Source organism: Sturnira hondurensis, unplaced genomic scaffold (assembly GCF_014824575.4).
Source record: "Sturnira hondurensis isolate 20B ecotype Veracruz unplaced genomic scaffold, ASM1482457v3 Scaffold0001074, whole genome shotgun sequence".
In the NCBI taxonomy this organism is placed as follows: domain Eukaryota; kingdom Metazoa; phylum Chordata; class Mammalia; order Chiroptera; family Phyllostomidae; genus Sturnira; species Sturnira hondurensis.
Window position 1 is genome coordinate 3,122,723 of NW_028073705.1, and position 27,076 is coordinate 3,149,798.

The 27,076-nt window shown below is 40.3% G+C and overlaps 1 protein-coding gene across 3 annotated transcripts in view; it reads left to right on the forward strand.

Moving 5' to 3' along the window:
* Positions 1-25,970, forward strand: part of VWA8 (von Willebrand factor A domain containing 8) — a 406,775-nt gene extending 380,805 nt beyond the window's left edge. For all 3 annotated transcript variants that reach the window (XM_037060277.1, XM_037060261.1, XM_037060267.1), the window contains 3 exons: positions 21,912-22,010; positions 22,375-22,613; positions 24,807-25,970. In XM_037060277.1, coding sequence (XP_036916172.1) covers positions 21,912-22,010; positions 22,375-22,613; positions 24,807-24,915 — 447 coding nt within the window. In that variant the 3' untranslated portion in view covers positions 24,916-25,970. The remainder of the gene's footprint in view (positions 1-21,911; positions 22,011-22,374; positions 22,614-24,806) is intronic.
* The last annotated feature ends 1,106 nt before the right edge of the window (positions 25,971-27,076 follow it).

Consider the following 27,076-nt stretch of genomic DNA (forward strand, 5'->3'; position numbering starts at 1 on the left):
CTCCCATATGTGCCCCGACCAGCGATCAAACCCGCAACCTTTTGTTGTACAAGACAATGCTCCAATGAACTGAGCCACCTAGCCAGGGCGCAATTTTTTTTTTTTTACTTTTTTATGTTGTATGGATTTCTAGAAAATGTTTTTTTTTTATATTTTAGATTCTTTGTAATATGAGGTGGAGGATAATTCTTAAATCACATGGACCACTGACAAACACAGGGTGGTTAGATATCATTGCATCAGCATAAATCCCACTTAATGCTTTAAAGTCTTTGGGTTCTGCTCATGTTTGAATCAGCATACCCACCTCTTTTGTGGATCTTGAAGGCCAGTTCCTCAGCTTCCTTTGAGATTTTAATCAATTATAGACTGTAGCAAACATACCACCATGAAATCGGCATATTTATCCAGAACAAAATTTCCAGTTAAAAAGAGAATTCCTATACCTTTGAGAGCAGAACTGCTCTGATTTATGAAACTACACCAGTTTTTCCAGGTTTTAATAAAGATTTACTAGAAGTTAACCAAGAAATTGGTTACACGGCACCCCGGGACCTGTTAAGGATTGGACAAAGGGCAGAAGGTGACAAAGCTGACACGGAGTTGAGGCCCCACTCCGACAGCCTGGGGGTGGTCAGTGTGGTCGTCACAGAGCACGTTGAGTGTTCCACTACATTTTACACAGTGGGGTGTAGAAAGGTGCATATTTGCCCAATTCTCACTATTAAAGGTCTGTAATCTGGAAGCACTATTAATGAAACTGAACATAGACAAAAAAGAAGCCACATCAGGGAAATGAGCAGTTACAAGATGTTGTATTGTTTTGTTCCTAATCGACAGTTATAAACCAAATTATGCTGAATGAGGTGCTAGATTTCAATAAAATTACAAGCATTAATTGAGCACTTGCTAAATGTAGTACGCTCTCCTGGGTACAGAGTGCCCTGCCACCCTTGAGCTCGTGGCCTCAGGATAGAGGCCTATAAAAACTACTGCTTCAGATAAATTCGCTGAGCGCGTGGCGGTGAGAGGTACAAACACAATGCTGCCCCAACACTCCCCTGTCATTTCCAAAGCAGTATTTGGCTGATAGTATCTTCTATTGCCACAACCATGTAAAGAATTTTCTCAATCTTTATTAGTAAAACCACAACTATATTGATCACTGTAGCAATATGTGACAAGTTGAGTCATATATTTATAGTGAGATATTATAACAGAGCAGCAAGAAAAACTTGAAGTAGCTTTATCATTTTTATGCTGTTCAGTTTTTAATAGGCAGTACTTTAATGATTTTGGTTTTGTGCATTTCTGTGTACTTATAAACATATTCCTCATATTCACTACAGTTCCTTTGGAACTAAAATTCCTTTAGAACTTTTTTTAAGAGCATGCAAAGTGTTATGAAACCAGTGCATTAAAGTCTTTTCAACAAGGAGAAATACCTTAAGATTTCACAAAACAAGCTCTTTGAGGAAAAATGGTACATAGGCAAGTGTCTGGAGGGATGGGGAGGGGGACAGGACAGGGAAGGCATAACCGAGTCCTGTTCCCACAAGCTCCACACCATGTCCACAGACACCAGAACTGGGGCTACCTTCCAGGTCATTTCCTCGTGTTTCCTCGTTCCTCCAACAGGAAACTGAGACCCAGAAACAGTCAGGACTTTCCCCAAAGCTGGAAAACCAGCTGGAGACAGAGTCGGACGGAACCCAAAACTCCCCTGTTTGTTTTTCCTTTTTTTGTTTGGTTTTGTTTTGAAATTGTTCCCTCTCAACCTTTGAAAAAAATTAAACCTACAAAAATAGTTAAAAGAATAAAATTAGCACCCATATGTCTTCACTTAGATTCGCCAATTGTTAATATCTTCCTTCATTTGCTTTGCGTTTCCCTCTAGGTATGTATACTCAGCCCCCACACCCTGAACCACTTGAAAGAGAGTTATATGCACCATAATGCTTTACCTATAACTACTTCATTATGCTTCTCTTTGAAGTAAGGATATTCTCTAACACAACCTCAATATCATTATCACATCTAAGAAAATTATCAATAATTTCATAGTATCTTCTAACATCGAATCTAAAGTCACTTTTCTCGGCTATCCCAAAGGTATTTCTAGTTGTGTTATCCACCCAGTCCCAATCCAGGATCCAGTCAAAGTGTACACCTTATTTTTGGTCACCATGTCTCATCAGCCTCATTTCATCCAGAGCAGCCTTCTCTCCCCCACTCCCACTTTTTCATGGTGGGTGCTCTCTAAAGAGTCTAGATCAGTTGCTTGTAGAATGCCCTTCATTCTGGATTTGCCTGGCTGTTTTCAAATAGTGCCATTTACCTTGTCCCAGTATCCTCTGTACTCCCAGAACTGCTAACAGTCTTTCCCCCACGCCAGGTATACTGGACACTTTGTTTAATATTCCCACCACCCGTGCCAATATATCTAAGATTTTGGTGGCACCAGGCCACCCAGTCTCTGCAGGGCCTGTCCAGGCCTCCTTTGTAGACAATGCAAAGGAAGTGGATGGAGCCTACTTACAATCTATGAGATCTTTTTGTTATAATTAAATATACTTTAGGCTATAGGTAACAGGTGCACAAAATAGTGAAAAACATAAAGGATACAAAGGAGCAAGAGTGAAGCATAAGCTTCTCTGTCTATCAGCACCAGTGCCCGTCTCTGGTAGTAACCAGGGATAGTGGATTTTGGGGGCATTTTCTCAGACATATTTGATGCATGTACATCGAGTGGCAGTATAGCATTCCACTTCGCTCTGTGCCTTTGCACTATGTGATTGTGTGGAACTCATTTAATCTCTCTGTATTTTCATTTCATTAGTTAGTTAGTCAGTTACTTTTTAATCCTCACCCAAGGTTGGTTTTAGAGAGAGAGGAAGGGAAAAAGAAAGGAAGAGAAAGAGGAACATTGGTGTGAGAGAGAAACATTGATCAATGCCTCCCGTACAACACCCCAACCAGGGACCAAACCCGCAACCTAGTTATGTGCCCTGACTGAGACTCAAAGCCATAACCTTCTTGGTGTGCAGGATGACACTCCAACCAAATGAGCCACCTAGCCAGGGCTATACTTTCACTTTCTTCTGTGAAAGAAGCATAATAATTAGGACTAACTCATGAAAGTATGGAATTTACTCACCAAATATAAAGTGATGCATGAACAAAAGACAGTTTTAAGAGCTTCTGGTGAGAAATTTATATTCTGTAACCCAGGATGGCATTGCATGCCGTGTCTTTTAAGAATTCAGGAGTGTGCTCTGAGACTTCCCACCCGCCACTCCGGCTTCCAGACCGCTCTTACTGCCATGTTCCTGCAGCGTCCCTCTGTTCTAAAGGTGTCTGATCTGTATGTGCTTTGAAACTGTCAGAAGCCACTGTCCTGGCCTAGCGATCTGGACTTTTCCATGAACCCTCTCACTTGGCATCTGCTTTGTATTTTGTCTGGCTTGGGCTCAGCTCCTGAGTTCTGGGTCATTAAAGTCCAAGAGGCTCGTTGGGAGTTAGCCTCCACTTTTTGTTCTACCTCAGCATGACCTGTGTGCCAGGCCACAGGGACCCTTGAGTGAGACTTACTGGGAAGGAAAGGTAATTCAGTGGTGGGACACATTTCAAAGCCATCTGGAATTTTTCAAGTTCCTCATAATTCCCCTACCAACTGAATTTGGTTCTCAGGAACAGCACTGAGAGTATGTCACTTAAGACAGGAGCAACATCATTTGCTAATAATCAGCATAAACTCCTCTGATCTTCTAATCAGCAGTTTTTAAACACAAAAGTGAAAAGTGGAATGGAAATGTTTTGCAAACCACTTTATTATAGTCAGGAAACATTTTTTCTACTTCATCTTTATTCTGGTTTGGTCCTTGTAATTTCTCCAAGCCTCTGGGAGTGTTTCACTAGGAGCTTAAGGCCAACCTCCTTTCAATGACTTATTTTTTTTCCTTGAAAGTACTCAATACCACCAAAAGTTAGCTGATTCTGCAACACTCAAATAGTGACACCAGAAAACAGATTTATTTGATTATTGAAAAATTGGACTTTGGGGAAAAAAGTACCCAAATTTATTGTTTCTGTGGAGACAGATAAACCATATTCTGAGACCATAGTTTTCAACAGCGTACCAAAGAGCCCTTGAAGGGTGGTGGGAGGCGAGGGTGAGGGAGCAGCTTTTATCCTTTCCCCCACCCTCCCCAGTTCAGCCCAACACTTCCACTTACATTGATACTGCCTGGTTTCACAGTCTGGGCTTTTGTGCAATATTTCATATGGAGAAAGAGTACCATTGCTTCAAAAAAATTAGGTAGAAAACCACTATTCCAGGGCCAGTCATGGATTGTGATTTCTTACAGAGTCTGAGGGCTTTCTTTTTGGAAAAAAAGTTTATCATTTCCTAGTTTGGTTTAGATAATTCACTCCCCTGACAGGAAAAAACATGGCACAAGTGTTCCTACGACTAAGTGAAGCAGGCTTTTTACTCCATTTTGGGGTGTACTATTGAATTTTCCTAGAACCTTGGGGGCAGGAATGACCTTGGAAATTATTTTTAAACTCTTTGTTTTACAGATGAGAAAATCAAGAGCAGAGAGGTCAAAGGCTCTGCTCAAGCTCACATAGCTAGACCGTAAAGAGCCAGGACTCCGACTCCCCACCTCAGGGCTCTTTCTTAGTTGAGGTTTTATCTCTGTTTTTTTTGCAGCCATTTTATTCCCACTGAGTAGGTGTTTTTACAAAACTGTAATTCAGGAGCTGTACCATGTACGTAAAGTACTCTATCTTTTCCCCTTAACACTTCATCATCCCAAGGAGGTATAATAGACATGCTATTCTCAAAAATATTTTGGTCAGAAAGACAGGGTTAACTCACTGAAGGAGGTAGAAAGGTATGACTCACAAACCAGAACCTGCTAGGCAAATTTCTTCCATCAAAAACAGTTCAGTGTCTTTCCCACACCTCAGGAGTGTTTCACACATTCAGAAGTGGAAACCAGTTACCCTATCAGGCTCAGTATTTGAATGAATTCTTATTGCCACATGGAGATAGAACCGAAGAACACTGTATAGACTTCTCTGAAAGTTAAAAAAAGATTCAAAATTGACTCAGTTGTTGATGTAGAGAAGCATTGGCCACACCAACCATTCAAAAAACTGACATAGAGACTGGGCAGGGGAAGAGTTAGGAAATGGTTGTATCTCTGTAACAAAAACATTGGGTTTAGAGTCAGAACACCTGGGTTTGGCTTCCACCTCTGACAACACTAGATCTCTGACCTTAAGAAAGTCTGTTAATCTCTCTGAGCATCAGTGTCTTCATTTGTGAAATGAAGTTAATAACACCTACTTCAAAGGTGTGGAGAGAATCAAAGAGATAAGATATACAGAAGCACTTTGTAAACTATTAAGAACTGTACAGAGCCCTGGCTGCTGTGGCTCAGTGGATTGAGGACCAGTCTGCGAAACAAAGGGTCGCTTGTTTGATTCCCAGTCAGGGCACACACTTGGGTTTTGGGCCAAGTCCCCAGTAGGGGTCACGTGAGAGGCAACCACACATTGATGTTTTGCTCCCTCTCTTTCTTCCTCCCTTCCTCTCTCTCTCTAAAGATAAATAAATAAAATCTTAAAAAAAAAAAAGAACTGTACACATGTTGGCATTATGCTCATTAAATGTATACCCTACCCTTTCATTGGCCCTGAGGTTAGGTAAAATAGAGATTATCCCTATTTGTCAGAGAGGGTAAGCAATTTACAAACATATAGTGTTAGGGGTCGTCTAAATCGTCATTATTTACAAGGTGGAAACAAGATTTGGAAAGATTAAGTGACTTGACCTCAATCAAAAAGCTTGTTAATGTCAAGGCTGTCTAGAATCCTTGATCTGCAGAACATTAATTTTTTTACATTAACTTCTATGATATGAAAGAAGGTTAACTAGCTAATACTATAGACATTGGCTAACTAACACTGTAGGTTTCTGTTGGCACTTTTGATGTTTTAAATCACACATTCATCTTTTAGTCGTTTGCTGACTACTGTCAGTAGTGCCCTTTTAGAATGGTGTGTTTGGATTTCTAGAAAGAGGTTAGAATTTCACACATGGTCAGTCTTCAAAAATAGCCTCAGGTGATTGTCTCATACCTACTTATAATGAGGATGCATAATAAAGCATTGCCTCTCCTAAAGTTAGCAAATGATTATCCGTACCAAAGAAACTTAAACATAAACCTTATTCATAAAAAATGCTGGTAGCTCTTTATTGGAAGCAGAGCTTACTTTTCAGTCTAAGTATTATAAATCAGCCTTCGCATTTGATGGTAAATCTTCATGCCCAGAATGAAACTCAGCATTTGTTTTCATTTATTATACCTTTCACTAAATAAATGAGATTTTCAAAAGACAGTGTAGCAAAAGGGCATTTAAACAAGTTTGGAAAGCAAAAAAGTATTAAAATTGGCCTTCTCTAATTGAAATTTTTCTTTATTTCTGTGGTTTATTATTTATGTTGGATGCTAAATGCAAGACCCCACAAGGATTTCAGGGATGCTCTGGAAAATACAGAAATTATTATTACATATGAAGGTTTTGAGCTACTCAGAAGAAGTATAATCTAAATATTAGGTGCTTTGATAATGACAGTGAAGTTCTTGTTTAATGACTCCTGCGAACCGTCCAGAGAAGCGAGGTGGAGCCCCTGCCAAGTCTGATTTGTCACAGCAGGAGCCAGAGTGGGTGAGTGGCAGAATCAGGAGTTAGAGAATGGAAATGAATGAGTTTATATACTTTTTCCTTTAACCCAGACAGTTTTGAGGATGGGCAAATTACTGTCTGCAAAATCTGTTGGCATCCCTGGGCAGCAGATACCAGATAATTATGACATGGGAAGTACTGGTTTTAATGGAAGTTTAGCATGATCTATAGTAACACCAAGAAATGCTCCTCATTTGAATATCCTTTCATTTTCTCTCAATCATTTTATTTCCTCTGAGCACAGAATCATCCCCAAGTCCATTTGAAAGATGAGAACCCGGGTCTGCACGTCATTTTGTAAGCCCCATCCTATTCTTTATGTTTGTCTTCTCAGCTGCTGTAATAGTAATGAGGCACAGGCAAAGGCAGATTCTTCTGCAAATAGCACTTTCCTCACCACAAATAAAGGGAAAAAAACAAGGAGGAAGAAAAGGAAGTAGGGAGGAAGGAAGGAAGAAAGGGAGGTCCGCAACCCATTTATATTTATTTCATTTGCATGAAAAATATAGTAGATAGATTAGTCAGTCAAATTATAGATAGTTACTGAAATGCTTCTGAAGTATTTAATCAGCTATATCTGGTTTTGATAAAGAACATCCACCAACTCATTTGGCTGTTGTTTGTTTAGTCATAAACTACCAACTGCGGTGACCAGGTATGACAACACTGTGAGCAGACCACATGGTCAAATATTTATTTACACAGTCTCTTCCATGATTATCTGATTAGTAAGAACTTTAACCTTCAGTTAAAAGGGAGGAAAAGGTCTAATTTATTTATAGCCCTCTTATCTCAGCCAAATAAGAAAAACCTCTGTTTCTAGAAGCTGATGTTATTCCCTGGTGTAGGATCCTGTTTAACAGATTACTTCACCAGCCCTGAAATAAAAGCAGCCCGCCTGGCATCTTCTCGGAACGATGTGGCTTAAAACAATTTCCACTATGACCATTGTCCAATCATACTTCAGGGCCTTGAGCATACTTGCCTGGAGGAGTTTGCCATATCTCTCCACATCCATGCTGATCCTAGCACTGAGCATGGGGGTGACCTTAATTGCAAGCGTACCGAAGCCAGTAATCTCCTATACTTACCCATTTTTCAGAGCTGTGTAGATTTAGGTTCAAAATTTATTTGTTACCTTTTCACTACATTGATAGCCAACTATGCTAATGAGATTTTTTTCATATATGGAATTTCTTTCATCCTTAAAAAGTATTTATTGTCAAGCTATTAAAAATATATTGGTAGATGGCTCTCACAATTATTTCATTATCATTTTTTGTATTAAAAAATCTTAAAATGAAGCATAGAATGATCTCCAAGCCCCCTGTCCAAGGCTCCCCTCTGACCCCCCTCTGACCATGCCTCTTGTTTGGCAAAGAGTCTATGCATCCAAGGGGGTGTACCCACTTAGAGCCAATTTCTAAATCATGCTCTGGTTCCTGGGATCCCCGGCTATCCTGCTCAGGTGACTCCAAGCCTGCTTCCAGGGCCTGTGTGGACCTCTTCCATCTCTTCTTAGGTCCATCGTCCTATGGCAGAGTAGGTGGTGTGTGGATGTCAGGGCTGGGTGTCTATACACGTGTATGTTACATGCCTCATGGTGTGAGACAGAGCCAACTGTACAAAGAAAAGATAATGGGCTGTAAGCCAGAGGCTGGTACTGCCCACCTTGCCATGTCCAAATACTTGAAATTTGATGCTGGCTTTCCAGGTCATTGTGTGCAGTTATCAAAATAGGAGAACAGAGCATATTTTACTTAACAATTTGTAGCTGGATTTACATCCCTTAAATATTTAGACAACCTATAGGCCTTCACTTGTACACTTGGCCCTTCCAGTTATGCATTTATCTCTGTCCATTCCTATTTTCTCTGCCTCCCTTTTTGTCTCAGAAAAAAGAATCTTCTCCCTCTTTCTCAAAACCACACCCTCTGACTATGATCCTGATCTCCTTCCCCAGAGCTTCTGCTCTGCCGCCTGTAAAATGCAGACACCTCTACTCAACAGCCCTTTAGATGTCGTTCTAGTTATCTTTTTATACCGCAGACCTTTCACTGAGATTGTTGCCCAAAAGTTGCCATTAAGTTTGATGTCCAGGGATTATCAGCCATCACTCTTCTTGATGGCCGTGGTTAGTGCAACTCAGCACAGATGCACAACTGTGTCCCAAAACCCTACATGCTGGTTTCCTGGACTGTGTCCTGCTTCTGGCACCACTCTCTCCCATCTTCACTCAGTTCCGTGTCTTTCTTCCACTCCACCAAGGAGGATGCTCCCCAAGGCTCAGGGGCGGAGTCCACTGCTCTTCTCTGTGCATTTGCCCTGGCCAGTCATGTGTCCCCCCTCCTGGGGATAACAGCCATGTGTCTGACTACATTAAGTAGGTTTCTTCTGGAGGGCTGGGAAGATGGCGGCGGAGTAGGACAAATGATTTCACTTCCCTCCATGTGCTGGAGAAAAACTGGGCTGATCTGCGGAGGAGCACAGCGGATACCCAACAGGGACCCAGCATATAGGAAGGCAGGACTCCAGAAAGTGTAGCGGACACTCAATGACCAGAGGTTGAGGAGAGGAGACGACTGCAGGTCAACAAGGTACGAGGGAACAGCACAGAGGCTGCAGGCCCTCCGCCAAGCCGCCTTCATCTCTGAGAGCCGAGGGCGGGCAACAACAATCCTGGGAGAGAACTAGTCACCCACACCTTCCCTATCCGGCAGGGCACAGACTGGAAAACACCAGGAGAGATCAGTTTGCCTGTAGTGGCAGAGAGAGGAGTGAGCATTGGGAAGCAAACCAGAGAGATCTGATAACCCATGGAGTCAGGCTGTGGCTGCCGGCTTGGGAGAACTGAGAGTCACCCGTGCATTCTCTGTAGCACAGGGCCTGAGCCGGCTCTCGCACAGTCTCAGGGAAGCTTAAGGCTGCTAGCAAGGTCCCTGGAAGAGAGCCAGTTATCAGCTCCCTCCCTAACCAACCGGCACAGACTGAAAAATGCCAGGAGACAGGCTGTGGTTGCTGACTTAGGAGAATTGTGAGTTGCCCTGTGCATTCTGCCATAGCACTGGGAAAAGTCCGCACCCAAGCCTGGGAGACCAGGAAAGCCTGGCTGGGAGCGCGCACCCTCTCGCCATGCCAGAGCTGGGAATCCTGGGGAAACATCTGCTCTCAGTGGGGTGCTGGAGAGTGGCGCCAGTCTGGATCTTGGGAGGGCATCGACGAGGCCGGTTGAGTTCACTGAGAAGTGAGAAAGGCCACACTAATAGCACCTAAGGCTGCTGCAGCTAGTGAGACCAGAAGAAAAGGTTTGACCAGCTGGAAACCAACAAGAGGAGTAGGTGGAAGCGGAGAACACCAAGATACCTGCAGGAGACTGCACCACTTAATTTCACAGGTATCCTGCCACAGAAGTTCACACCATAAACCCAGGGAACCAGAACAGATCAATTTAAGAAGCTGAGGCCAACAAGAACAGTATCACAAACAATGAGAAGACAAAGAAACAATCCCCAAATGAAAGAAAAGGAGGAAGTCTCAGAAAGAATGTTAGATGAAATAGAGGCAAGTTAACTATCAGATATTGAATTCAAAGCACTGGTTATCAGGAAATTCAAAGGCCTTACAACGGGCTACCAGAAACTACAGGGGAGCTACAATGAACTCTTCTCAGACTATATCAACATGAAAAAAGAAATAGAAACCATCAGTAAAGGCCAAGAGGAAATGAAGAATACAATTTCTGAACTGAAGAACACAGTAGAAGGTATGAAGAATACGATTAATGAGGCAGAAGACTGCATGAGCGAGCTAGAGGACAGGGTAGAAAGAATCTCCCAGACAGACCAAGTAATGGAAAAGAGAATCAGAAAGAATGGGGAGGGTTTAAGAGAAATGCAAGACAATATTAAACATAATAATATCTGAATAATAGGAATACCAGAAGGAGAAGACGAAGATCAAGGGATAGAAAACCTACTTGAAAGAGTAATAATGGAAAATTTTCCTAAGTTGAGGGGAGATAAAGTCACATGAATCCAGAAATCGCAGAGAGTCCCAATCAGGTGGAACCCAAAGAGGCCTACTGCAAGACACATCATCATTCAAATGGCAAAACTCCAAGACTAAGAGAGAATCCTAAAGGCAGCAAGAGAGAAAAAAGAAGTAACATACAAGGGAGTCTCAATAAGGTTGGCTACTGACTTCGCAATGGAAACATTCCAAGCAAGCAGAGAATGGCAAGAAATATTCCAAGTAATGAGAAACAGAGGCCTACAACCAAGGCTACTTTACCCAGCAAGGCTCTCAATCAAGATAGAAGACCAAATAAAGAGCTTCCAAGACAAAAGAAGTCTAAAAGAATATGCCTCCACCAAACCAACTCTATAAGAATTACTAAAAGGGCTGCTTTAAGGAAAGGAAGGAAAAGAGGGAGACAGAGAGGAACACAGGTACATAAATGAGAATGAATAAGTACCTTTCAATAATAACGTAAATGGATTAAATGCACCAATTAAAAGACATAGAATAGCTGAATGGATAAGAAAGCATGATATGCTTTCTTACCCACACATATGCTGCCGACAAGAGACCCATCTCAGGTCAAAAGACCACCACAGACTAAAAGTGAAAGGATGAAAACAAATTTTCCAAGCAAAAGGAAAAGAAAAAAAAGCCAGGGTAGCAATTCTCATATTAGACAAAATAGACTTCAAAAAAAGGGCCATAAAGAGAGACCCAGAAGGTCACTTCATAATACTTGAGGGAAGGGTCCACCAAGATGACATTAACATAGTAAATATAAATGCACCCAACACAGGAGCACCCAAATATATAAAGAAAATCCTAGAGGACCTCAAGAAAGATATTGACAGCAACACAATTATAGTAGGGGATTTTAACACCACACTGTCAAAAATGGATAGATCTTCCAAACAAAATATCAACAAAGATATTGCAGCATTAAACCACACCCTAGATGAAATGGACCTAATTGATATATATAGAGCCCTTCATCCCAAAGAAGCTAAATACACATTCTTTTCAAATGCCCATGGAACATTTTCAAAGATAGACCACATGATAGGACACAAAATGAGTCTCAACAAATTCAGGAAAATAGAAATCATACCAAGCATTTTCTCTGATCACAAGGGACTGAAATTGGAAACTAACCCCACAGGAAAAAAACCAAAACACCCAAAAGCATGGAGACTGAATATTATGCTATTAAACAACGAATGGGTCAAGATTGAAATTAGGGAAGATATCAAAAACTTTCTGGAAACAAATGAAAATGAACTCACAACAACCCAAAACTTATGGGACACAGTGAAGGCAGTCCTGAGAGGAAGTTCATAGCAATACAGGTTTACCTAAAGAAAATAGAAACATTTCAAACAAACAACCCAACCCAGCGCCTGCAAGAACTCGAGGAACAACAACAAAGAAAGCCCAGAGCAAGTAAACGGAAGGAAATAAGCAAGATCAGAGCAGAATTCAATGACATAGAGAATAAAATCACATTTCTAAGGATCAATGAATCCAGGAGTTGGTTTTTTTAAAAGATAAACAGAATAGACAAACCTTTAAGTAGGCTCATCAAGAAAAGAAGAGAGAGGCCCTGGCTGGTGTAGCTCAGTTAATTGAGCAGAGGCCTGCGAACCACATGATCGCTATTCAATTCCCAGTCAGGGCACATGCCTGGGATGCAGGCCAGTTCCTGGCAGGAGACCCACAAGACACAAACATACACTGATGTTTCTCTCCCTCTCTCCTTCCCTTCCCCTCTAAAGACAGATAAATAAAATCTTTATTAAAAAGAAAAAAGAAAAAAGAGAGGACCCAAATAAATACAATCAGAAATGAAAGAGGAGAGATTACAACTGATCCCACAAAAATAGAAGGGATTGTAAGAAATTACTATGAAGAATTGTATGCCAAGAAATTTGAAAACCTAGGTGAAATGGACAAATTTCTAGAAAAATATAATCTTCCAAAACTCAATGAAAAAGAAGCAGAAAACCTGAACAGGCCAATAACAGCAGATGAAATTGAAACAGTTATCAAAAAACTACCTTCACACAAAAGCCCTGGACCAGATGGTTTCACAGGAGAATTCTACAAAGCTTTTAATAAAGAGCTAACCCCCATTCTTCACAGACTATTCCAAAAAATCCAAAAGGAGGGAAGACTCCCCAACTCTTTTTATGAAGCCAGCATCATCCTAATTCCAAAGCCAGATAGAGACACAACAAAGAAAGAAAACTACAGGCCAATATCGCTCATGAACGTAGACACTAAAACCCTCAATAAAATATTGGCAAATCGCATCCAACAATACATCAAAAAGATCATATGCCACGACCAAGTGGGATTCATCCTAGGGATGCAAGGATGGTTCAATATTCATACATCAGTAAATGTAATACATCACATAAACAAAAGCAAAGACAAAAACCACATGATCACATCAATAGACGTGGAAAAAGCTTTTGATAAGGTACAACACCCATTTATGATAAACTTACTCAGAAAAATGGGAATAGAGGGAGCATTCCTCAATATAATAAAGGCCATATATGAAAGACCTACAGCCAACATCATACTCAATGGGCAAAAACTAAAATCTTTTCCACTACAATCAGGAACAAGACAAGGTTGTCCACTTTCACCACTTCTATTCAATATAGTATTGGAAGTTCTAGCCACAGCGATCAGACAAGAAAAGGAAACAAAAGGCATCCAAATTGGAAAGGAGGAAACAAAACTGTCATTGTTTGCAGATGACATGATAGTGGACATGGAAAATCCTATAGCCTCTACCCCAAAACTGCTTGAACTAATAAATGAATTTGGAAAAACAGCGGCATACAAAGTCAATATCCAGAAATCAAAGGCATTTTTGTATACCAACAATGAAACAGCAGAAGCAGAAATCAAGAAAAAATCCCATTCAATATAGCAAAAACAAAAATAAAATATCTGGGAGTAAACCTAACCAAGGAGGTAAAAGACCTGTATACAGAAAACTACACAACACTGAAGAAAGAAATCAAGGAAGACACAAACAAATGGAAACATATACCGTGTTCATGGATTGGAAGAATTAACATCATCAAAATGTCCATACTACCCAAAGCAATTTACAGATTCAGTGCAATACCTATTAAAGTACCAATGGCGTATTTCACAGACATAGAACAAACACTTCAGAAATTTATATGGAACCATAAAAGACCCCAAATAGCAGCTGCAATTCTGAGAAAGAAGAACAAAGTAGGAGGGATCACAATACCTGATATCAAACTGTATTACAAGGCCACTGTAATCAAAACAGCCTGGAACTGGCATAAAAACAGGCACATAGACCAATGGAATAAAACAGAGAGTCCAGATTCTCCCAACTCTCTACAATCAATTAATATTGACAAAGGGGACAGTAACATAAAGTGGGGTAAAGATAGCCTCTTCAACAAATAGTGTTGGGAGAACTGGACAGCTACATGCAAAAAAAATGAAATTCAAACACCAACTTACACCATACACCAAAATAAACTCAAGGTGGATAAAAGACTTAAATATAAGCCGTGAAACCATTAAAGTCCTAGAGGAGAGCATTGGCAGGAAAATCTCAGATATTCCATGCAGCAATATTTTTACTGATATGTCCCCTAGAGCAAGGGACATAAAGGAAAGAATAAACAAATGGGATCTCATCAAAATTAAAAGCTTCTGCATGGCTAAGGAAAACAGTATCAAGATAAAAAGAGAAGCAACAGCTTGGGAAAACATATTTTCCAATGATACCTCAGACAAAGGTTTAATGTGCAAAATATACAAAGAACTCACTCGACTCCACTCAAAGAAGACGAGCAACCCAATTAAAAAACAGGCAAAGGACTTGAACAGACACTTCTCCGAGGACATATGGAGGATCCAGAGACATATGAAAAGATGTTCAGTATCACTAGCTATCAGAGAGATGCAAATTAAAACCACAATGAGATACCACTTTACACTAGTCAGAATGGCTATGATAAACAAAGAAACAAACAACAGTGTTGGAGAGGTTGTGGGGAAAAGGGGACCCTAGTTCACTGTTGGTGGAATTGCAGACTGGTACAACCACTATGGAAAACAGTATGGAATTTTCTAAGAAAACTAAAAATAAATGTGCCTTTTGACCCAGCAATTCCACTATTAGGAGTATATGCTAAGAACCCTGAAACACCAATCCAAAAGAACCTATGCACCCCAATGCTCATAGCAGCACAATTTACGATAGCCAAGAGTTGGAAGCAACCTAGATGCCCATCAGTAAGTGACTGGATCAAAAAGCTATGGTACATTTACACAATGGAATTCTATGCTGCAGAAAGAAAGAAGGAGCTCCTACCTTTTGCAACATCATGGATGGAACTGGAAAGCATTATGCTGAGCAAAGTAAGCCACGTGGTGAAAGACAAATACCATATGATATCACCTTTAACAGGATTCTAAACAACAAAACAAACAAGCAAGCAAAACATGACCAAAAACACTGAAATACAGAACAGGGGGACAGCGACCAGAGGGGAGAGTGGAGAGAATCACAGGGGAAAAGGGAATGGACTCACATGAACAAGTATAAAGGACACATGGGCAATAACTAAGGTGGGGGGCAGAAATGGGTGGGAGGTGGGGAGCACTGGGTGGGGCAGGGCTGTGAATATAAGACAGAAAACTGTATTTGAACAAGAATTAAATTAATAAATAATAATAATAAATAAATAAATAGGTTTCTTCTGTAATGGTTCCCCAAGTGATTTCAACATGTCTAAAATAGAACTCATCTTCCTTGATAACCAAACTGCCTTCTGACTTCCTATTTTTACATAAACATTATTTCTATAGGAATTTTTCTACTTTTATTTTTAACTACAATGGTTTCAGTTATTACAGGGGTTTTTTTGTCAGCTAGCATGGGCCAATGACTATTTATCATATAATTGTTGGGGTTGCAGGGGAACTTGTTCCAATTTCCAAACAGCTTATTTGTGAAACAATGTGGCCCTCATTGGAAAGGAAATCTTCCTATTGCGCCCTTGCATGTATTCTTTTTTAAAATTATATTTTATTGTTTATGCTGTTACAATTGTCCCAGTGTGTCTTGCTTTGCCCCCCTCCACCCAGTCCCCTGACTATCTCAGGCAATCCCCACACCATTGCCTGTGTCCATGGATCATGCAAATATGTTCTTTGGCTACTATATTCCCTATGCTGCACTCTAGATTCACATGACCATGATATAACAACTGTTCAGTACTTTTTAATTCCTTCACCTTTTTTGCCCATCCCCCTCATGCCCCTCCTATCTGCAACCATCAAAATGTTCTCTGGATGTATGATTCTGTTTCTGTTCTACTTGTTCATTTATTTTGTTTTTTAGATTCAGTTGTTCATATATATGTATTTATTGCCATTTTACTGTTCATATTTTTTATTTTCTTCTTAAAGAAGACCCTGTAACATTCCATATAATATTGGTTTGTTGTTAATGAACTCCTTTAGATTTTTCTCATCTTGGAAGCACTTTATCTGTCCTTTAATTCTAAATTATAGCTTTGCTGAGTAGAGTAATCTTGGTTAAAGGCCCTTGTTTTTCACTTTAAATATTTCTTGCCAATCCCTTCTGGCTTGGAAAGTTTTTTTGAGAAATCATCTGACAGTCATATGGGAGATCCCTTATAAGTAACTAACTGCTCTTCTTTTATTCTTTTAAGATTCTCTCTTTGTCTTTAACCCTTGGCATTTTAATTATATTGTGTTTGGGACTCTCTGTGCTTCCTGGATTTGTATGTCTATTTCTTTTACCAAGTTAGAAAAGTTTTCTGTCATTATTTTTTGAAATATTTTTTAAATGTCGTATTTTTTACTTCTCCTTCCAGCATGCCCATGATGCAAATGTTGATACACTCCCAGAATCTCCTTACACTATCCTCATTTTGGGGAGGGGGTAGATTTTTTTTCTTACTGTTCTGATTGGGTGTTTATTGCTTCAGTTTCCAAATCTCAGATTTGACTCTCAGCTTCATTCACTCTACTACTTATTCCCTATAAACTGTTCTTTATTTCAATTAGTGTGCCCTTGACTTATGACCAGATCTTTTTTATGCTGTTGAAGTCCTCAGTAATTTCATTGAGCATCTTTATAACCAGTGTTTAGACCTCTGCTTCTTTTTTTAAATAATTTATTTATTTTTTTATATATTTTATTGATTATACCATTACAGTTGTTCTATTCCCCCCCTTCATTCCCCTCCACCCGCACACTCCCTCCCCAACCATTCTCCCCCCTTAGTTTATAACCACATGTCTCAAGTTCTTTAGATTCTATATTTCCCCTACTATTCTTGCCCTCCCCCTATCTATTTTCTACTTATTGTCTATGCTATTTTCTGTTCCTTCTCCCCACTTCTCCTCCTCCTACTCCCCTGTTGCTAACCTTCCATGTGTTCTTCATTTCTATGGTTCCACTCCTGATCTAGCTGTCCTCTTGGTTTGCTTTTGTTTTAGGTGTGGTTGTTAATAACTGTGAGTTTGCTGTCCTTTCACTGTTTCTATTTTTTATCTTCTTTTTCTTAGATAAGTCCCTTTAACATTTCATGTAATAAGGGCTTGGTGATGATGAACTCCTTGAACTTGACCTTATCTGAGAAGCACTTTATCTGTTCTTCCATTCTAAATGAAAGCTTTGCTGGATAAAGCAATCTTGGATGTAGGTCTTTGGATTTCATGACTTGGAATCCTTCTTTCCAGCCCCTTCTTACCTGGAAGGTCTCTTTTGAGAAGTCCACTGACAGTCTGATGGGTACTCCTTTGTAGGTGACTGTCCCCTTATCTCTTGCTGCTTTTAGGATTCTCTCCTTCATTTTAATCTTGGCTAATGTAATTATGATGTGCCTTGGTGTGTTCCTTCTTGGGTCCAACTTCTTTGGGACTCTCTGAGCTTCCTGGATTTCCTGGAAGTCTATTTCCTTTGCCAGACTGGGGAAGTTCTCCTTTATTATTTGTTCAAATAAGTTTTCCACTCGTGGCTGTCTCTTTTCCCCTTCTGGTACCCCTATAATTCGGATGTTGGAACGTTTAAAGATGTCCTGGAGGTTCCTAAGCCTCTCCTCATTTTTTTGAATTCTCATTTCTTCATTCCTTTCTGGTTGGATGTTTTGTTCTTCCTTCTGGTCCATTCCATTGATTTGAGTCCCAGTTTCCTTTCCATCACTATTGGTTTCCTGTGCATCTTCCTTCATTTCAATTAGTTTAGCCTTCATATGTTCCTCTAATTTGTGACTAAAATCAACCAGTTCTGTGAGCATCCTGATCACCAGTATTTTGAACTGTGCATCTGATAGGTTGGCTATTTCTTGGTTGCTTAGAGTTATCAGCTCTGGGACTTTGAGTTCTTCTTGTGCCATCTTTTGGGCTGTTCGTACCTGTTACTTAGCAGGATCGGAGACCTAGGTGTTCACCAGAGCAGGGCAACTCAGTCGTTGGGTTGTGACGCTGTATGTGGGGGTGGGGTTAAAGAGGAGCAATGGCGTCCCATCTGCCACCTCCTGACACAGCTGCCACCGTCTCCGGGGCCTGCGTGTTTCATCCCACTGCACGCGAGTGTGCCACTGCCGTCAGCCCTCCACCACTGGGTTCGCCCTCTGGGGCCTGCATGGTCCATCTCAAGAGCTCAAATGTGCGACGGTGGTCAGTCTGCCCCACACCCTGACTAGGTCCGGTCTACTTGCGCTCCTAGGTCAGGGGATCTTTCCTGCCCGACCCTGCTCTGCTGCTGGCTCTGCACCTCTTACCGTCCCGGTTGAATGGTTCGTTGTTGTCGGACTTCCGTATAATTCCATTTTCTGTTCTTTGGCTGTGTCTTTGTTTCTCCAAACCTTTGTTGTATTCAAACTTGGTTGTGGGAGAAGGCACAGTGTTTCCACCTATGCCTCCATCTTGGCGGAAGTCCGAGCTCTGCTTCTTGTAGATTGCTTGTCTCCATTTTGTTTAGTTCTTTTTCTGAAGTTTTGTTCTATTCTTTCATTTGCCCCATGTTTCATTGTCTCCTCATTTTGACAGCCCTCACCCCATGTTTGTTTCTATGTATTAGGGAAAGCTGCTACATCTCCCATGTATGGCCGGATGTAGTAGGTACCCTTTAGAGTCCATTGACACAGCCTCCCTATCAACCAAGCTGCATACTTGAGGTGTGCCCACTACGTGAGCTATGTACCCCATCCTCTTGTAATTGAGCCTTGATTGCTGGTGGCTGACCTCATCCAAGGTCAGCCACCACTTGTGTTCTTCCCAGGGCCACCTAGCATATGCTACAAAATGAACTGAAGATAACTCTACTTGCACTGGGCTTGGCAGTGCCTAGGTGAGGGCCAAGCTGTGAACCAAAGCTGCCTGCTGCTATTGCTCATCCTGGGGCCACTTAGTGAGAGGTACAGAGCTCGCTGAGGCCATATGCCACTTGTTGGAGAGATTTTAGGAAAATCTGAAGCATGAGCTAAGACAAGCCATACATATGGGAAAGCCCATGGAAACAGCTTGGGTGAGCCCAAAATTTGTGTGGGGCAAAGCCTCAGGGAATCACCAGGGTAGAGCAAACAATGTGAGCCAAGTTGATGGAGTCTCAGATATGGCGCCCACCTGCCAGCTCTGTGAGAACAGAGCCCAGAAAAGGAACAATAGCCTCTGCCAGCACTTCTGCATGAGAGAAAAGCTACACCCCCAGCTTTCACCCTGCTGCCAGATAATTCAGTTCCTCCCCATATGACTCTGGTACCTGTCAAGCTGCTGCCCCTGCACTGAAGCTCAGAGGGAGTAGGTCTGAGTAAGTCTGTTTGCAGACCCTTTAGGAGGAACTGTCTGAACTCTAAAATTGTCTGTCTTCCACAGCCTCAACCCCCGCTAGTTTTTACAGTCAGAAGTTATGGGATGGGAACTTGTCTTCCTGACACTGGAACCCTGGGCTTTGGGGCCTGGTGTGGGACTGGGGCCCCTTGCTCCCTAAATATCCCTCCCAATTTTTATCCCCCACACATGGGTGTGGGACCAGCCCTTTCTGCATCTTTACGCCTCCTACCAGTGTTGATGTGGTTTCTTCTTTAATTTCTTATGCTATTGTAGGACTTCCATTCAGCTCAGTTTCTGGTGGTTCTGAATGATGGTTGTTCTGTAGTTGTCATTTTGATGTGGCTGTACAGGAGGCAAGCCATGTTTACATATGCTGCCCTCATGACCAGAAGTCCACTCTTGATCTACACACATTCTTAATGCAAATCATGCAATAGACACACGAGGCACACTCATGGATACTGGAATTTAAAGATGAATAAGAATGGGTTCATCTTCAAAGAACTCATTAATTAAAAAGAAAGACATGTAAAGGAATAGTTACATTCTCCCACAACTCCTTGAGAAATGTGTTACACATGATAGATGTTCAAAAGACAGCTGTTGACTGATGGTTAGTTGGTAAATAGACAACAGTGTTCTTAAGCATTTTGTGCCATAATACTCCAAGTACTCCCTAAAATATTTTGCCCCAGACCCATGCTCAGAATTTTTTGGCAAATGCCTCAGTTTCCCAGAACCCCAAGGTCTATTTTAACATTTATGTCAACATCACAAAAATTTTTACAGGATGTAGAAGGGGAAAAGGAATTTGGTGCCAAACTCAACAGTTGGAGAAAACCACCTGGCCCCAATTTTAATTTTCCTCAGACCCCAAACTTCTTTCTAGATTCTATAAAACAGAATCTATATAGTCCCTTCTCAACAGATAGGATTTTTCTCATGTACATTGTGAGATAGAAAAATTTTAAGTATTTTCTAAATTGGAAAATATATGTTATACATTATCAAGTAGAAAAGCAAGTTATAAAATCACATGGGCAGTGTTATTCATTTTTAATGAAAAATAAAATGTAAATGTGTATATGGGTGAATGTGCAACCTCTCACACATACAGTGGGAAGAAATAAAAGCCTAGGAACTTACACAACAAAACATTAACAGAAATTATCTGTAAGTAGTGAGATTATGAATGATTTTTACTTTTTGTGCTTTTTTGTTTTTACAGTGTATATGTTTCAAAACTTTATGTTCAGGGGAAAAGCACATGTATTAGCTTTCTATTGCTGTGTAACAAATTACCACAAACATAGCATCTTAAATAAAGACCCATTTATTAACTAACAGTTGGTTAGAAGTCCAGACAGGTCTATATGTGTTGTCTGCTTAGGGTCACATAAGGCTGAAATAGGTGTCAGCCAGGCTGGGCTATTGCCTAAAGGTTCTGGGGAAGAATCTACTTCTAAGACCATTTAGATTGTTGGCAAAATTTGGTTCCCTGTGATTGTAGGACTAAGGTCCCTGTTTCCTTGCTGACTCTCAAGACAGGATTTCTCCTGGATGCCACTCTCACAGCCTCGCTGCATGGCCCCCTCTATTTCAGCCACAGATAATTCCCACAAGTCAAATCCTCTTATGCTTCAAATCTATTTTTCTCTTCTACTACCGCCAGGGAAAAAAACAACTCTGCTTTTAAAGGACTAGTATGATTGAATTAAATCCAACTAGATTGTCTCCCTTTTGACCAACTCAAAGACAACTGATTAGTCATCTTAATTACATCTGCAGAATCGCTTTTGCCACATAACGTAATATGAGTGATATCCCATCATATTCACAGGTCTTTTCCCCACTAAGGGAAGAGCACTATATAAGCTACCTAAACCAGGGAGGCAGGAATTTTAAGAACTCTGCCTACCACAATGTAAGTGTGTCATGCCTGTGTGCACGTACATGTGTGTGTAATTTTTTTAACTCTCTCCTTAAAGTTAAGAACAAAATTCCTGGCAGCCCCTGAGGCCCTCATCAGATTTTCTGCCTCCTGCTAGAGAGTAGAGATCACATGAGGAGGGACCAGAAGTTGAAGGAGTCAGGAATTTGTTTGCCATATTTAGTAAACACATACCCATCTCTCTGCACCTTTCCATGGCCAATGTTGAGCAGTTCTGGATAATAACAGACCAAAGAGTTGGAGGCTTATCGGTCCAATGACAATTCTGTAGTTGACAGAGCTTCTAACTCTCTGATTGTCTTGCCTATAGTATGACATCGCTGGACACTCTGGAGATGACTACAATATTCCTCTAGTTCCAATTAACAAAATTCCCAAGGACAATAAGCAAAGACTAGAAATACTGAAGGTAAATTCATTTAATTACCTTTATATTGTGAAAACTTGTACTGGCCTAGGCAAAGTATCTTCTGGTCACTGAAAAAATTCACTGAAAAAGCAGAATAATGGCTACTTGAGTTTTAAAAGTTAAATGCCAAATGGGATTGTTTGGGAACATTTTTTGTTTCTAAAAAAAGTCTTAACCATGTACAAATATTACTCTGTGCATCAGTGACTCCATGGCACCAGTTAAGCAGACTCACTTTGAGACTCCTCATTCACATGTAATAATTGGTATTTTTGCATTCTTATGGTCAATAGAAAAATTCATCACATTTGTTAAAAAAGGCATTTCTCACCCAAGGATTTTGTGCCACATTTGTTACCCCTAGACAATGCACGCCCATGCTCAGTTCTGCATAAGTGGGGACCACACATTAGAGGGGACAGAACACGCCATCCGGGAAATTGTCAAAGAAGAAGCTGACGAGTACTTCGTCATCGTCCTGAGTGATGCAAACCTGTCACGATATGGAATACATCCTTCCAAGTTTGCCCAAATCCTGACAGGCAACCCTCAAGTAAATGCTTTTGCCATTTTTATTGGATCTTTAGGTGATCAAGCAACCAGGTAAGTGTTACCTCAGGATATAGCAAAGGGCAGGTATAAAGATATTTGAGTCCCTGACACACACTACTTCATGGGCTTAGCATCTCAAGGGACAATGGGGAAGACAGGAGGAAACAGAAATGAGAGTCACTCCCCTGGTGGAACTGATAGTCTAGTTGAGAGGATGTGATGTTCTAGCTTACGTTTGGGTGAGCAAGAATCATTTCAAATTAATTATTTTTCAGCTTATGTTAAATTTACCAACAGTAAAATAAATAGCAAATTTATTTGTCCACTAGTAAATTAAACAGTATCTAACACGTTTTGTGCTTTACATCTAGGTCCCAAGTTCAGTTGTAATCAGTTCATGTTCAAATCATACACAAAGGAGCAAATGTATAAATAGTATATAATTTGTATCTATATATACACATATAGACATATATATGCATACACACATATATGAAACATATCTATATATTTCTGTATATCTATATATAGACAAATAGATAGCTATATATCTCCCATACTGGGAAGACAAGACAGGTGAAACACTTGGAGACAATGTAAGATAGTATATAAAGTAAGATGCTATACTGAATATACTGAATGTTCAACAGAGAAACTTATGATCAGTCAATAAACATCATTGTGGATGATCTGAAAGCAGAGATCTGGAAACACTGCCAGTGACTTAAACACACTAACATTTCTCTTTTTCATTTACAAATAGAAAGCACTCATGCTTTTTATCTGCTTAAAATACCTGTAAGAAGAGAAATTAAATCTTCTCCCACACCAAAATATATTCCTGCCTAAAACTCAAAAGGCCACGTGCCTTTTTATCATTCCATCTCTTTTAAAAACCTGCTGCACTTTGGTTTAGAGTCCTGTATAGACTTGGAAATGTTTTAGTGCCCCAAGTGCTGGCATTTTTTCTCTTTCTGTTTCTTTCTCCAAGCTGCAGGATTGCAGAGTAAGGTTAAGAATAGACTTAATATATGTAATTACAGTCAGTTTATTACTTTGCATCTTTCTCAGTTTTGTATGTTGGTCTTTTCTAGAACTTCAGTGTCCTTGAACACAAACCATGCCCTTTTTACCCAGATTTTCTTCACGACCAGCCCAGTGTTAAGCAGACAGCAAGCTCAGCAAATACTGGTTGAGCTGAAATAGCTATTTTGTCTTTCTAGTGAACAGATCCTGTTTGAATACTTAAGCACAATAATACCCTTGTGGTTTCCTAGGGAAATGGTCCAACATCCACTGGCAAAAGATATGTTGCAGAATTAGCTGGTCTACCGGGCATGCCAAATGTATGATACTACACAGGATGGTTGACTTTTATTAAATGTCATTTGAAAACCAAACTTTGTTGGCACAGTGAAAGGAGGCATTCTTTTGGATAGAATTGTGTTTTGCACTTTTATTGCCTTCAAAATGGCCCTTTGTTCCAAATGATAAATTGGCATTTTAAAAAATTATCATAAGCCTATATAACCTCAGGGCCATCAAAGCAGCAGTTGCATAAATCAGACTGCATTTCACATTGTGTGATGTGGTACAGAAAGAGAGGGGCGGCAGAAAGAAAATAACACTTGGGATTTGCCTGAGAAACATTTTTTAAATTTTTAATTGATTTTTTAGAGAGAGGAAGCGGGGAAGAGAGAGAGAAATATCAATTTGTTGTTCCACTTACTCATGCATTCATGGTTGATCTTCTATCAAACCCACAACATCGTTTTGGGACAATGCTCTAACCAACTGAGCTACCCAACCAGGGCCTGGGTGGGTAACACATTTTGAGGCTTGTTTTCTAAGGCAGGAAAAGCTCTTAGAAGTACAGAGTGAAGCCAACACACTCACTAGACCCATGTGAGCTAATTTCAGATTGGTTCCTAGGGCTCTGTTTGGTCAAGGGAATATAAAATAACAGTAATAAAAGGGAGGAAAAAATTTCAAATCCACTGATTTACTCACTGAAAAGACCTTTCCTTCAGTTTACTGCTTTCAATGTGCTCTCCCTGTTGTTCTTCCAAACCTTTCATTGCCTAGTGACAGCCCATTCAATTGCAAGCAGGGGCGCAAGGTATTAGGAAGTAAAAAATTTCCCTTCCTAAGAAACCACTTGGATTCTGTGGTTTGTGGGAGAAGGAGGTGGAAGGGGAGCCTCAATTTGCAATGGTAATTTTCTTTTCCTTTCCATCTTGGCAGGCTTCAGAGAACTTTACCAGCTGGCCGGTCTTTCATTGCCATGGATACCAAGGACATCCCTCAGATTTTACAACAGATCTTTACCTCCACCATGTTGTCCAGTGTTTAAGAAGTGCCCTTCATCACCCTGATTCCTGGGATTTGCAATAAGATGGGGATAAAGAGTATTCTGAATAAAAAAGACGTAATCAAATGAACCCATGCAATAACTGGATAATTCTGACATTCCTGGCTCTTCCTACACTTGGCCAATAATCAGAATTCAGAAAATTATCCACAGGAAGGCTTGCACATGGACATCTACAACCATTAATAGCTTTTCAAATAATTAGAGGAAGCAAGTTAACCTGCATTTTATTAAATGTAAGGGTTAAAGGAAGGTCATTTGACAGCCAGTTTGCAAAAACAGAATACCTAGCTTTTGCCTTAATACATCCTCTAGTCACCCACAACAGCAAAAGGGACTCCAGCAAACTAAGGCCCCGATGCCACATTCTGACATTCAGTACCAGTCTGTACAAACCCACCCAACCTGTTCCTGTCCCATAATTACTTTTACTTCGTCCCCCACTCTGTTGTCCAACAATGACATCACAGCCGTAAATCCACTGAGAAGTCCTAACAGCAGTATTATTTTTATAAAAGGTTGGGTTTTCTCAGTAATTCCATTTTCTTGGCCAAAACCAAAAGGAATCAAAAGATCTTTGGATGGCTTCCTTTCCCGCCTGACTTTTTAAAGTTTCTTGAAATAATAAAGAGCAAATGTTCTTTCTCTGTGCTATCAGGGGCAGAGGCTAGAGGATGTCTGGCCTTGAGCTTCCTGTTTCTTTTTGCCCCTCTAGTGCGTCTCAGAAGCAGCCCAGTGTTCCCTGCTGATTTCCAGACTGCAGTGCTCAAAATTACAAATGCTTACGTCTTCACCTAAAACAAAGTGAAAACAAGGCAGTATGTTTGAACTAAATGATAACTGGAAATATCTTCAGCTGTTAAAAAATACTCTTTTCAAGCCTCATTCTTTTTCTTTCAAAGTGTACCTTGCTCCCACCCCATCTTGGGCTGACCTTTATTTATCAATAGGCTCAGTGTCACTTTGTTTAAAATCAAATGCTTCAGCAAAACTCAGTTTCACTCCTACCATATAATAAAAAGTTCCTTTTGGCCTTGGCCAGTGTGGCTCAGTTGGATAGAACATTGTCCCGTAGACTGAAGGTTTGATTCCTAGTCAGGACACATACCCAGGTTGTGGTTTCAGTCCCCAGTTGGGGCACGTATTAGAAGACAACCAATCGATGTTTCTCTCTCATATCAATGTCTCTCTCTTTTTCTGTCTTTCTGTCTTCCTCTGTCTCTGAAAGGACAATGAAAAAATATCCTTGGGTGAGAATTAAATAAACGAACAAACAAACAAGTAATAGTTCCTCTTCACCCTTGATGGCAAAGTCGGGAATACTGGGGGCGCCAGTGTATGTGTGCCTTTCAAAAATGATTAAGTTGGAAAAACTAGTCTTGTTAATAATGTTACCTTATTCACACACACACACACACACACACACACACATATAGATTCGCTCATACATGTTCACTCATAATGTTACTTTATTTATATATGTGTGTGTGTATAGTGAAATTGTATGGATCTATTTTAATTACTTAGAGGAAATGAAAAAAGATAACGCCTAGTTGTTCCACCACCCTGTTCCCCTATTTGCAGTCAAAGAAATAAAAGCAACCAGGTATCCAATACAGCGTTACTCAAAGTGTTTGCATGGCATGTTCTTGCTTTTCTAACCAGAGCTTTCTCTGTGTGTTGAATCAATGCAAACAACTGCAATCCAATAAGTACCTTTAAAAAGGTAATTACATTAATAAAAACAATAATATAACGACAGCAGCTAACATTTACTTACTATGTACCAGGTATGCTAAATTATTTCACATGTCATTTCATTCAACCCTCACAACAATGCATGCAAAATAAGGTTTTTTTTACCTCTTTACAGATAAGGAAATTGAGGCTCAGAAAACTTAAGTTACTTTCCCAAGATATTAGACTATTGATTATTCATTGTACTAATAAAATCTCCAGCTTACAAATAAGGAAGCCAGAGCTTAGAGGAGTTCAAGAGAATAGACCACGCTCACGGTCAGGCAGGCGCAGAGCTAGACTGTGCTAGTCGTTCTCACACTTCCTTATTCTTGCAAACCTGTGCAGCAAGCAAGCCTTTGCTGCCTCTTTCTTCTTTCTCGGACTACAGTTTCTCTTATAAGAA